Source organism: Prosopis cineraria, unplaced genomic scaffold (genome assembly GCF_029017545.1).
Source record: "Prosopis cineraria cultivar Desert tree isolate PC_DT_omini unplaced genomic scaffold, ASM2901754v1 PC12, whole genome shotgun sequence".
In the NCBI taxonomy this organism is placed as follows: Eukaryota; Viridiplantae; Streptophyta; class Magnoliopsida; order Fabales; family Fabaceae; genus Prosopis; species Prosopis cineraria.
In genome coordinates this window covers 30,998,711-31,010,185 of record NW_026555343.1, presented here as the reverse complement: position 1 = coordinate 31,010,185, position 11,475 = coordinate 30,998,711, and the positions used below count along the sequence as shown (strand labels likewise).

General features: G+C 31.1%; 2 protein-coding genes across 2 annotated transcripts in view; both read left to right on the top strand.

The window, feature by feature from the left end:
- Positions 1-2,486: 2,486 nt before the first annotated feature.
- The window catches only part of LOC129287862 (TMV resistance protein N-like), a 51,356-nt gene continuing 42,367 nt past the window's right edge, over positions 2,487-11,475 (top strand). The window contains exons 1-3 of the mRNA XM_054924116.1: positions 2,487-2,616; positions 2,735-3,224; positions 4,558-4,859. Coding sequence (XP_054780091.1) covers positions 4,818-4,859 — 42 coding nt within the window. The 5' untranslated portion in view covers positions 2,487-2,616; positions 2,735-3,224; positions 4,558-4,817. The remainder of the gene's footprint in view (positions 2,617-2,734; positions 3,225-4,557; positions 4,860-11,475) is intronic.
- LOC129289244 (TMV resistance protein N-like) lies at positions 2,737-3,948 on the top strand. Its single transcript, XM_054926035.1, has 3 exons — positions 2,737-2,955; positions 3,028-3,224; positions 3,408-3,948. The coding sequence occupies exons 1-3, from the start codon at positions 2,737-2,739 to the stop codon at positions 3,946-3,948; spliced, it is 957 nt and encodes a 318-aa protein (XP_054782010.1).

Here is an 11,475-nt window from a genome sequence, read left to right as displayed (position 1 = left end):
TTTAAATAGAGCTAGTAATATTAAATGCTTTTCTTGATTTAAATAAAAATATTAAATATTAAAATTAATTTATAAATAAGATTTAAAGGGTGATAAATTAATAATTAAGAAATCTTGAAGCCAAATAAAGCTACTTAAAATAAAATAAAAAATAAATATATTTTTTTTTAATTTGGGCGTGAGAAACATATAAACTAGAGCCGGTAATTTGGGTTAAACCCGATGAACCAGCTAGAACCCGCTTAAAAAATTTAAATCCAAGCCCAAAAAATATTAATATTTTAATGTTCGGGCTTATTTGGCCGCCCGAATAGGCCTGAAGAAATTTGGGCCAAGCCCGATCAGGTTTGGACTTGGCCCGAATACTCGAATTAAAAAATAATTTTTTTTAAAATATTTAAAATATGATAAATATTAATTAATTTTTTAATTTTTATGTTATTTATACTAAAAATACTATATATTTGAGTGTATTACTATAGTTATTTTTTTAAAAAAATGAAAATAGTTATAATTTCATATTTTTATTATTTTTAATCAATAAAATATGTCAAAATAATATTTAAAATATATTTTAATATTAATTTTTATATTTTTAAGACCCAATTTTTATGAAAAAAATTTAAATTCTACACATCATTTGTATATAAAAAATTAATTTTAGATTTTTTATAAAATAAGATAATTAATTTTAAAGTAAAAATAAAATCAAAAATAATTTTAAAAATAAAATTTAGGCATTTACAAATTTTCGACTCTACTACTAGATAAACAAAATAAATAGAACAATATTCTTAAATAATTACTTAATTATTGTCCATACTAGACTAGGTTAAATATTAAAAATAAATTAGAGTAAAAATTCTTTATATTTAAGGGTTAAATAATATAATTAAAATGATAAAGAAAAACAATTCAAAAAAATAATAATATTTTACTCATAATTAAATAATTTTTCTTTATATGATATAATGATAGCTATTTTTTTTACACTTATAAAAAAGAAAAGTACAATTTATTCAAAAGTTACTAAAATTTTTTAATTAATTGGGACAATAATTTTAAGTCAGTAGTCTAACTATGATTGAATTAAGATCAACTTGATCATAATTAAATAATATAATTTAATTAAAATATAAAAACATGTATATATGACTATGATAAGAACAGTATTTAAACAATTAAAATATTAATTTACAAGTAAAAGAAACATTTATGAATAAATTACACATAATACAACAAAATAGCAACAAAGTTATTTAAGTATAAAGTTGATAAATTATTTTTTATTTTATTCTTCTTAATTTTAAAATAATATTCTATGATTAATATAATTATTTAAAAATTAAAATTGGCTTAAAAAATCAACAAAAAAAATATTTTTTTTAAAGTTTCGGGTATTCGGGCCGGCCCGAATAAGTTTGAAACCTGAAGGTATTAGGGTTAGGTTTGGCTATATGAGCTTTTTAGAAGGAGTAAAATACTTTAAATCAGATCCAAATAAATCCAATCTAAATTAAACTCGATTAAACTCAATTTAAATAAACCCGACGTTCTCAAATTATCAACTTTAAATTATAAACGGTCTTGGTACAGAGCCACTTTCCTTACATCTTCATGGAAAGTACTTCAAACATTAAACCGCGTTCGAAAACTATAAAAAGTATATTTTATTGGGTCAAAAGGAATTCGCCATCCGCACATATTCATTGTTTCGTAGTACTTTCTTCCCTTGTTGGTAAAGGAAATTTTTAATTAATTTAAACCAGAAAAAAGCTCCTTGTAATCAGGACATAAAGAGTTCACATGATCATATCAGGGATAAAGGGGGAAAAAGAAAAATTTTAATTTAGCTTTTAATGAGATTTAATTTCAATAAAAAATTTTAAAATTTTTCTACATATGTAAAAGACTGAAATAAAATTAAATGATTGGCTACAATAATTTTATTGTTCTTGATAAAATTATGCACATAAATAATTTATGCAAAAAAATTAATAATTAATATATAAAAAATAAAAAATTTATGTTAGTAAAACTTACAGCTCTCATTAACAATAGTTATTAATTTTTCTATATGAATTGTTCATATTTTTAATTTTACCAGGATAATGAAATTATTTTAGTTAGCCCTTTAATTTTATTTTAGTCCACCACATATGTATAAAATTTTAAAATTTTAAAGATTTTAACTGAAATTAAATTAGTCCAAGGATTCTTCAGCAAAACGTTTCCAAAAGAACATTCGTATTTAAAGAATTTTCAAGACTTTTTAAAAAATTTTAATTACTTTAAACAAGAAAAGTAAAAAACCTAGCAAAAAATTGATGTTGACTTGTAGTCAGAAAGAGATGGGGACAAAAGTTTTTCATTATTTCGTGGAAATTTCTTGTCCACCGGCAGTTTTAACTCGTAATGAAAACAATGCCTCACTAGTCAAGGCTCATAGGCTCATTTTTCTACTTCCTGAAAATTTCCCTGTTAACTGCAATTTGAACAAAGGCTCAATACTCAGACTTTTTTTTTGTTGTGTCGATCTAATTCCCAGGATAAGCAAACTCTCCAAATCAGCTTCAAGTCTTCAACCTTTGATTTGATTTAGTCACTTCCACCAAGGTATTTATCTGATCTTTCTCCTTTGTTCTCTATCAACTTCAATGCTATTCTTTCTTTTTTGTCGCTAAGAAAAAGTCAACAACCTTTAAAACTTTGTTTTTTGTTTTTGGTGCTTCAGCAATGGGTGCGTCTGCTTCTACTTCTGCTTCTTCTTCCCAAGTGAAATATGAAATTTTCATCAGATTTAGAGGTTCAGACATCAGATTTGGTTTTCTCAACAATTTGACAACGGCGTTGCGTGGAAAGCAGATGGATGTCTATGTGGATGACAGGCTTGAGAGAGGGGATGAAATATCCTTGGCACTTGAGGGAGCCATAGAAGGATCAAAGATTGCGTTGGTCATATTCTCAAAAGATTATGCTTCTTCAAAGTGGTGCTTGCAAGAGCTTGTCAAAATCATGGAATGAAAGGCAGGGAATCAACAGATTGTGATTCCAATTTTTTACGATGTAGATCCAACAGATGTCAGGCATCAAAAAGGCACTTATGCAAAATCATTTAATGATCATGGACAGAGGTTCAAGGATAACATGGACAAGTTGAAAATGTGGAGATCTGTCTTGAAGAAAACCACAGCCTTATCTGGTCATCATTCATCAAAATTTCAGTAAGTTTTAACTATTCAATACATCATTTTATAGAGTTTCTAAAGCCCTTTCTTAGTTATCCCCAAAATGATTTAGAATATGGTAATACCAAATTATGTCTATGCATTTATTATTCTTATATCATGAGTAGGTTGTAATTTTGTTATATTTTATTTTGTTATATTTTATTTTTAATATGCCAGAAATGAATTACAGCTCATTGATGCAATAGTCCAAGGTGTCCTAATAAAATTGGAAGATAACAACGCAGATGTGCCAAAATCCCAGATTGTTGGATTCGATCAAAATCTCACCAGTGTTGAATCATTAATGAAAACTACATCACAAGAAGTTCAAGTTCTTGGTATTTGGAGTGTTGGTGGGATAGGCAAAACAACCCTGGCTCGAGCTACATTTGACAAATTCTCTTCTCAATTTGAAAGCTGTTGCTTCATAGAAAATGTGAGAGAGGAATCAACAAGGATCAATGGTTTGAATTATTTACGTCAAAAGCTTCTTGCTAAGCTATTAGACCAAGATGAAGACCTCCCCATAAATATGAACGATGCAAGGAGAAGGCTGTCGCGGAAAAAAGTCTTGATTGTGCTTGATGATGTGTCCAATTCAAAGCAATTAAAAGATCTAGCTGGACAACAACCTTACTTGGGACCTGGCAGTAGAGTAATTATAACAAGTAGAGATAATCATGTTTTTAGGAGTGTAGAGATTCATGATGAATTTTGAAGAATCACTAAACTTTTTAGTTTACATGCCTTCAAGCAAACTCACCCCAATACAGGATATGAAAAGCTATCAGAAATGATATTTGCCTATGCTAAAGGCATTCCTCTAGCTTTAGAAGTTTTGGGTTCCTATTTTCATTTTAGGGATAAGGCATACTGGGAGAGTGAGCTTGAGAAACTCAGACAATGTCTCTATCTAGAAATTCAAAATATATTGAAAGTTAGTTATGATGGATTAGATGTCATGGATCAAGAAATATTTTTAGAAATTGCATTTTTTTCACTGAAGAATGCAAAAATCACATTACTCAAGCTTGTGGTTTCACAATAGTTAGTGGAATTAAAAATGTCATGGATAAAGCTCTCATAAAAGCAAATCAGTATAGTGGAATTGTAATGCATGATTTGATATAGGAAATGGTTGAGCAAATAGTTCATGTGGAATGTATGAAACATCCTGCATTACGTAGCCAATTAAAAGATGCAGATGAAATTTGTGATGTATTAGAAAGTAACATGGTAAGTGAAATATATATCATTTTTATTTTTATTTTTATTTTTTGGGATAACTTTTTTAAATAATTAATATTATTTTTATTTTGTTTTTCAGGGAACTGATAAAATTGAAGGCATCATATTGGATTGGGATAGAATAAGACATTTATGATTGAGCCCTGAAACCTTCCAAAGATGAAAAATTTAAGAATTCTCAATTTTTTGTCCTAGGTTTCGGTACTATGATGCAAATAATTCAGGGCTTCCTTTTGATCTTGGCTTTCCTAATAAATTAAGGTATTTTCATTGGGATCTATATCCATTGGATCTTTGCCATTAGAAGGCTATTGTTTTGAGAACCTTGTTGTACTACGCATGGGACACAGCAATATTAAAAAGCTTTGGGATGGAGTGCAGGTACTTTATATATACACTAATTGATGTGTGTGTCTCTCTCTTCAATTTAATTAAATTATTAGGCTTTTATGTGTAAAATCTTTTCATTTCCATTGTCACAGGATCTTGTGAATTTAAAGAGATTAGATTTGAGTTAGTCCGAACAATTGATGGAGCTACCTAATTTCTCTAGGGCACGTAATCTTGAAGAGTTAGTTCTCACGGAGTGTGAAAGTTTACATAGTGTTCATCCATCCATTTTATCTCTCCAATCTCTTATTTTATTAGTTGTCTTTGGTTGTGGGAAATTAGAGAGTCTTGAAAGTGAGACTCATTTAGAATCTCTCTCTTACCTTGGTGTTTCACATTGCAAGAACCTCAAGAAATTCTGTTTGTCATCAAAGAAATTGGAAAACATATGTTTATTCAAATGCCGTGAAGTCAAAGGATTGCATTTTCTACCATCCGAAGGTTTTAAGGAACTCACAGGGCTTTATATTGATGATGGTGGAAGTTTAAGTAGCCTTCCAATAAGAGAGCTATGTGGCTTGACAAATCTTGAGGTATTTTCCATACAATATTTCTGGCAGGAAATTAACACAAGGGAGATGCACTCCCTTTTTTATGCTTGGCCTAATTTAAAAGAACTACGTTTGGTTAATTGGAGTTACTTGTCGGAAATCCCTGACAATATTAAGGGATTAACAAGCTTGAAAACCATATCATTGTATAGATGCAAGAGGCTTAAGTCTATACATAGACTTCCTCCCTTGCTTGAAGTATTAGATGCCAGAGAATGCACTTCATTGGAGGCTGTATATTCTAATGACCCTCTAGTTCAGAATCCGTGTTACTTTGATTTCACGAATTGTATAAAGTTGAATGAGCGTTTGGTTTGCTTTATTGAGAAACTAACTCTTTCTTCTTTAACTTTAACATGTATGGATGAGGATGAGGATAAGTATTTGTTGAATGGTGGTGAAGCTTGTTACCCAGGAAGTGGAGTTGCAAAGTGGATGAAATTTACATAAGGCAGAGAATCTTCCAATGCTATCGAATTCAATTGCAATCTCAAACAATACAACAACAACAACAACAACAACAACAACAAGCCTTTATCCCACTAGGTGGGGTCAGCTAAATGGATTGCAAGATGCCATTGTGCTCTATCATTTATCAAGCTTTTAGGAATATTATTAATTAAGAGATCGCATTCAACAACTTCCAAGAGTGTTCTCTTAGACCTTCCTCTACCTCTTTTAATCGGACTCAAAGTTATATGTTCCACTCTTCTCACTGGTGCCTCCCTTGGTCTTCTTTGTACATGCCCAAACCATCTCAACCAATTTTCTACCATTTTTTCCTCAATAGGTGCCACCCTCACTTTTTTGCGTACATGCTCATTTCGAATTTTATCTTTACGTGTATGTTCACACATCCATCGTAACATTCTCATCTTTGCTACTCCCACTTTATGCTCTTGCTGTCCCGTTAGAGCCCAGCATTCACTACTATATAACATTGTCAGTCTGATAGCAGTGCGATAAAACTTTCCTTTAAGTTTATTAGGCACCTTACAGTCGCAAATAACTCCTTTAGCTTTTCTCCAATTAAACCACCCAGCTTGAATTCTATGTGAAATATCTCCACTGATTTCGCTATTATTTTGAATAATGGCTCCCAAATATCTAAACTTTTTCACTTGAGGTATAATTTGATCTCTCAGTTTCACTTCCAAATTATTGTCGAATAGTCCTTTACCAAATTTACAATATAAATATTCTGTCTTACTTCTACTCAGATGAAAACCTTTCGACTCTAATGTCCTCCTCCATAACTCAAGTTTGCAATTAACCTCTTCTCTTGTCTCTGCTATAAGAACTATATCATCCGCGAAAAGCATACATTTTGGAATTTCCCCTTGAATATGTTCCATCAAAACATTTAAGATCAAGTTAGACAAATAAGAACTCAGAGATGATCCCTGATGTAGTCCAATCTTTATAGGAAAATCCTTTGTTTGACCACTAGGCGTTCTTATATTAGTTTTTACCCCCTCATACATATCTTGTATGGCTTTAATATAAGCAATCTGTTTCTCTTTTTTTCCAACGCTTTCCAAAGCACTTCTCTTGGTATATGGTCATAAGCTTTTTCCAAATCAATACATGTATAGATCTTTATCTTTACAACGATACTTTTCCATTAATCCCCTTAGTAGATAAATCGCCTCTGTAGTTGATCTACTTAGCATAAAACCAAACTGATTCTCAGAAATACTTGTCTCCAATCTCAACCTGTGCTCAATTACTTTCTCCCATAATTTCATTGTGTGACTTATGAGTTTAATCCCTCTATAGTTAGTACAATTCTGAATATCTCCTTTATATTTATAAATAGGAATTAATGTACTTCTTCTCCACTCATCAGGCATTTTCTTGGACCATAAAATCACATTAAATAACTTAGTTGACCATCTCACCCCTTCTTCACCTAAACATTTCCACGCTTTGATAGATATACAATCAGGTCCGTTGGCTCTACCATTTGTCATTTTCTTAAGAGCTTCCTTTGCCTTCTTATCATGTATTATTCGATAGAATGAAAAATTTTATTCTCCTTCACCAATTACTAAATCCTTCAAGTTACTAGATGAACTCTTTCCATCATTAAAAAGTTTAGAAAATTAAATCTCCTATCTATTTTTAATTTCATCATCTGTAACTAAAATTCTTCCCTCTTCATCCTTAATACACCTTACTTGTTCTAGATCTTTTGATTTTCTTTCCCTACTCTTGGCAATCTTATAAATATTTCACTCTCCTTCCTTCATCTCAAGACTCTTATAAAATTCTTCAAAAGCTTTAGAATGAGCTTCACCCATAGCTCTCTTAGTTTCCTTCTTAGCCATACGGTACCTTTCCCAATTTTCCTCATTGTTACACGAATGTATGGCTTTAAAACAGTTCTTCTTATTGATTTTGTCCTGTACACTATTATTCCACTATCAAGACTCCTTATCTCTTAGACCAGAACCTTTTGATTCTCCCAAAATTACTTTTGCAACCTCCCGTATCTTTTTAGCCATATCCTCCCATATGATATTAGCACTTCCCTGAGATTTTCAAATTCCTTTATCTAAAAGATTTCGCTTGAAAATATCTTACTTCTCATCTTTTAATTGCCACCACCTAATCCTTGGTGCTACTACTTATCGACATTTTTGGATTTTACTCATAATACACGTATCAAGGACTAGGACCCTATGTTGTGTCATTACAGCATCTCTGGGGATCACCTTGCAATTTTTACAAAGTCTTCTATCTGTGTTTCTAACCAAAAGAAAATCAATCTGTGACCTTGAGGCTCCACTTTTGTAAGTGATGAGATGCTCATCTCTTTTCTTGAAACAAGTGTTGGCAATCTTAAAATCATACGCCAATGAAAAATTAAAATCAAAACCACCATGCACCATCGCATACTAACTAGCTTCCCTCCCGACATGCCCATTAAAGTCTTCTCCAATAAAAATCTTTTCACTCTGGGTATGTGTCGAATCAACCCCTCCAGATCCTCCAAAAATAATTCCTTAAGACTGGCTTCTGTCCTGACTTGCGGCGCATAAGCGCTAACAATATTAACAGTCTTACGTCCAATTATCATTTTTAAGGAAATAATTCTGTCTCCAATTCTGCTAACTTCTACAACGTTCTTCTTTCACTCCTTATCTATAATGATGCCTACTCCATTGCGTGCACTTACTTTTCCTGTATACCAAAGTTTGAAACCTTGAATATCCTTAGCTTCTTCTCCACGCCATTTTGTTTCTTGCAGGCAAAGGATATTGATTTTCCTTTAAATAATAACCCCTACAACCTCTACAGATTTACAATTCAATGTCCCAACATTCCAAGTACCAAATCTAATTTTGCTCTCATAGACTAACTTTTTTAGCCGTGTGCATCCAAAATGATGCGGTAGCCCTTGCTCATTTAACACTACATTCGGGCGCCGATGCAGCAGCTCTAACTCACTTATCACTGTACTCGAGCCATGCAGCGCGTTACTTACGGGCAACGACCTAGCATTAACATTATAATGTCTATTGTCCATGTTCATGATAGATTCAACAAAGTTTTACATTAGCTATTGATGGCCTAACACAACCCTCTTCCTTTACAAGGGCTTAAGACCGGCTATAAACATAGGTGGAGTTACAATCTCAAACAATCACCCTGAAAAATTTTTAGTTGCGTTATTCCTTATCAGTATGGCTCACGTATGGGTGACATTTTTTGTGTTATGTCTTATGATGATGACCACAAATTCTGAAATAAATATAAGGGTGTTCGGAGTGATTATGAAGAAATGATTTCGGATCATGTTTTTCTATGGACCATGGAATTGGAAAGCAATTCATTTGGTGCTAAAAATGGTAATGTTGCCAAGATTTCATGTGAATTCTATGTGAAATATCGGAATGATGATGGTGGTGATATAGAGGAAGTTCCAATGAAAGCATGTGGACTGCACGTGACATATAGCCTAGAGTCGGACTCGGATGAAGAACGACTCCCTCCAACAAAGAAACAGAAAAATGAAGGTATCTTCCAACCAACTGAATCCAACAAATCTCATGATGACATCATCTGTCATCCCTTGCAACTGAAATTTATACGCAAGAGCAAACAAAAGCGCCTCCCATACATACAGTTTCTTTGATATCTCTTTGCAGGTATCCCTTCCTTCTTTGCTTTTTAATTATAAGCTCACCTTCACTACTATTATTTTAAAATCACTCTTGATAAAAAAAATAATATGCCAAATCAAAGTACTAATTTTGTTTTACAATATTGTATTTATTATTTCAATATTTACACCCTATTGAAAAAAAAGGATGCCTTTTTCCAAATTTTGTCCAATTCTTTTATATTTTAAATACAATATATATTATTTATTATTTCTCTACATATATTTTTATACAGTACTGTACTTTAACATGTATAATAACTATTGTAAATTATACCAACAATCCATGTACAATATATATATATATATATATATTTGTTGGAAACAGATATATAATCTTTTTTTTCATAAGAGTGTACTGTTGCTATCCGCTTTGTTTTATTTTTCTATTTTTTGATTGAGCCTGTATTTACATTTTATTTGTGAGGATAATATATTCTTGGTCACCAAATTGTCCTATATAATTTTCATATAGACCTGATAATAAATTCTAAAGTGATTTGTGTGATTATAAAATAGGTTGTTTTTGGAATAAAATAAATTGTTGTTCATTTATAGTGTGTGAGACTTTTGTGAAATTGATGAAGCTATTTACGTTTGAAAACTTTTTACAACTTTTAAAAATTACCTTTAAACAAATTAAATCTGTTAGTTAAACAAAAAGTGAAATAAACAAAGGCATTTTTGAAGATTATTCAAATGCTTCATATAATTCTGTAAAACTCTAGTATTATCAACTTGTAGGTAAGTGCATTTTCAGGCCCAAGAAAAAGAAAACAACTTATAGGTTTGTAAATAGGATTGGAGGAAGTAAAAGAGCAAAACACAAGAGCTCAAGCTAGTTCGTTCATTATCATCTTTTGTATGAGCATACATATTGGCTCCTCTATGACTAATAAATAAATCTTCTTCATTTTTTATGGTGTAATTTTGTTGCCTTGCTCTGTTTTGACAGGGTTGTTAGTCTAAAAATGACTTAGGATTGTTTAAAAATGACTTGGCATTGAGAGTTTGTAAATTACTGCTGAAATTTTATGATTTTGTTAGTTAGCATGTTTTTGAATATTCTGTTTCGTGACCTGACTAAGGTTTTGTCCTTGTGCTAACTTGTCTTGCTCTTTCCCCTAACGCGTGAGAATAAATTTGTGCTCATTCTATTCATTGTGCCTGAAATTTCAATCATATATATATATATATATTTTTTTTTTTTGCATGTTGTAAAGTGGATCAAAATTCTGTTGAGCTAAAACTGCCCCTTTTGAACACCAGAATTGTGCATTAATTTTGGGATGATGAAATTTTTAGTACTTCAAATTTGCCTTATTATCAATTTTGTTTTTTCAAGTTTAATTTTCATGAATTTTGTCCATCATGTTGTCTTAATTATTGATTTGATTTTTATTGTGTAAATAGAAGGTAATAATGTAAAACTCTGCTGACATGGTTAACAAAATAAAAAAATGTAATTATTTAGATAGAAAAAAGACTCAAATGTTTTAAAAAATAAAAGAACAAAATGTAGTGTAACAGACTAGATTAATAAAAATTAAACTAATTTGATAGTTAACTTGTTTTCATTTGGTTTCATATACAAATCAAGTTATTAAAATACCTTACACATTAAATTAATTTGAGATAAGTACACACCAGAAAGGAAAGTGTAATTAACGACGCACTTAGCACAAGGTTTATTATTCCCTGTATAAAGAAGATACCGATAACCCTAGAGCTTATATACGATGAACAATGAACAGTAATAAATGAATACAATCAGATGGATTCTAAGTGCTAGCAGGATCTGCCCTCGGGTCCATGTGTTATCATCTTGGGCTTAGGTCTGTTGGGTTGAGCCTTATTGTTGTTCTTAGATTTGGTTAATGTTTTCACA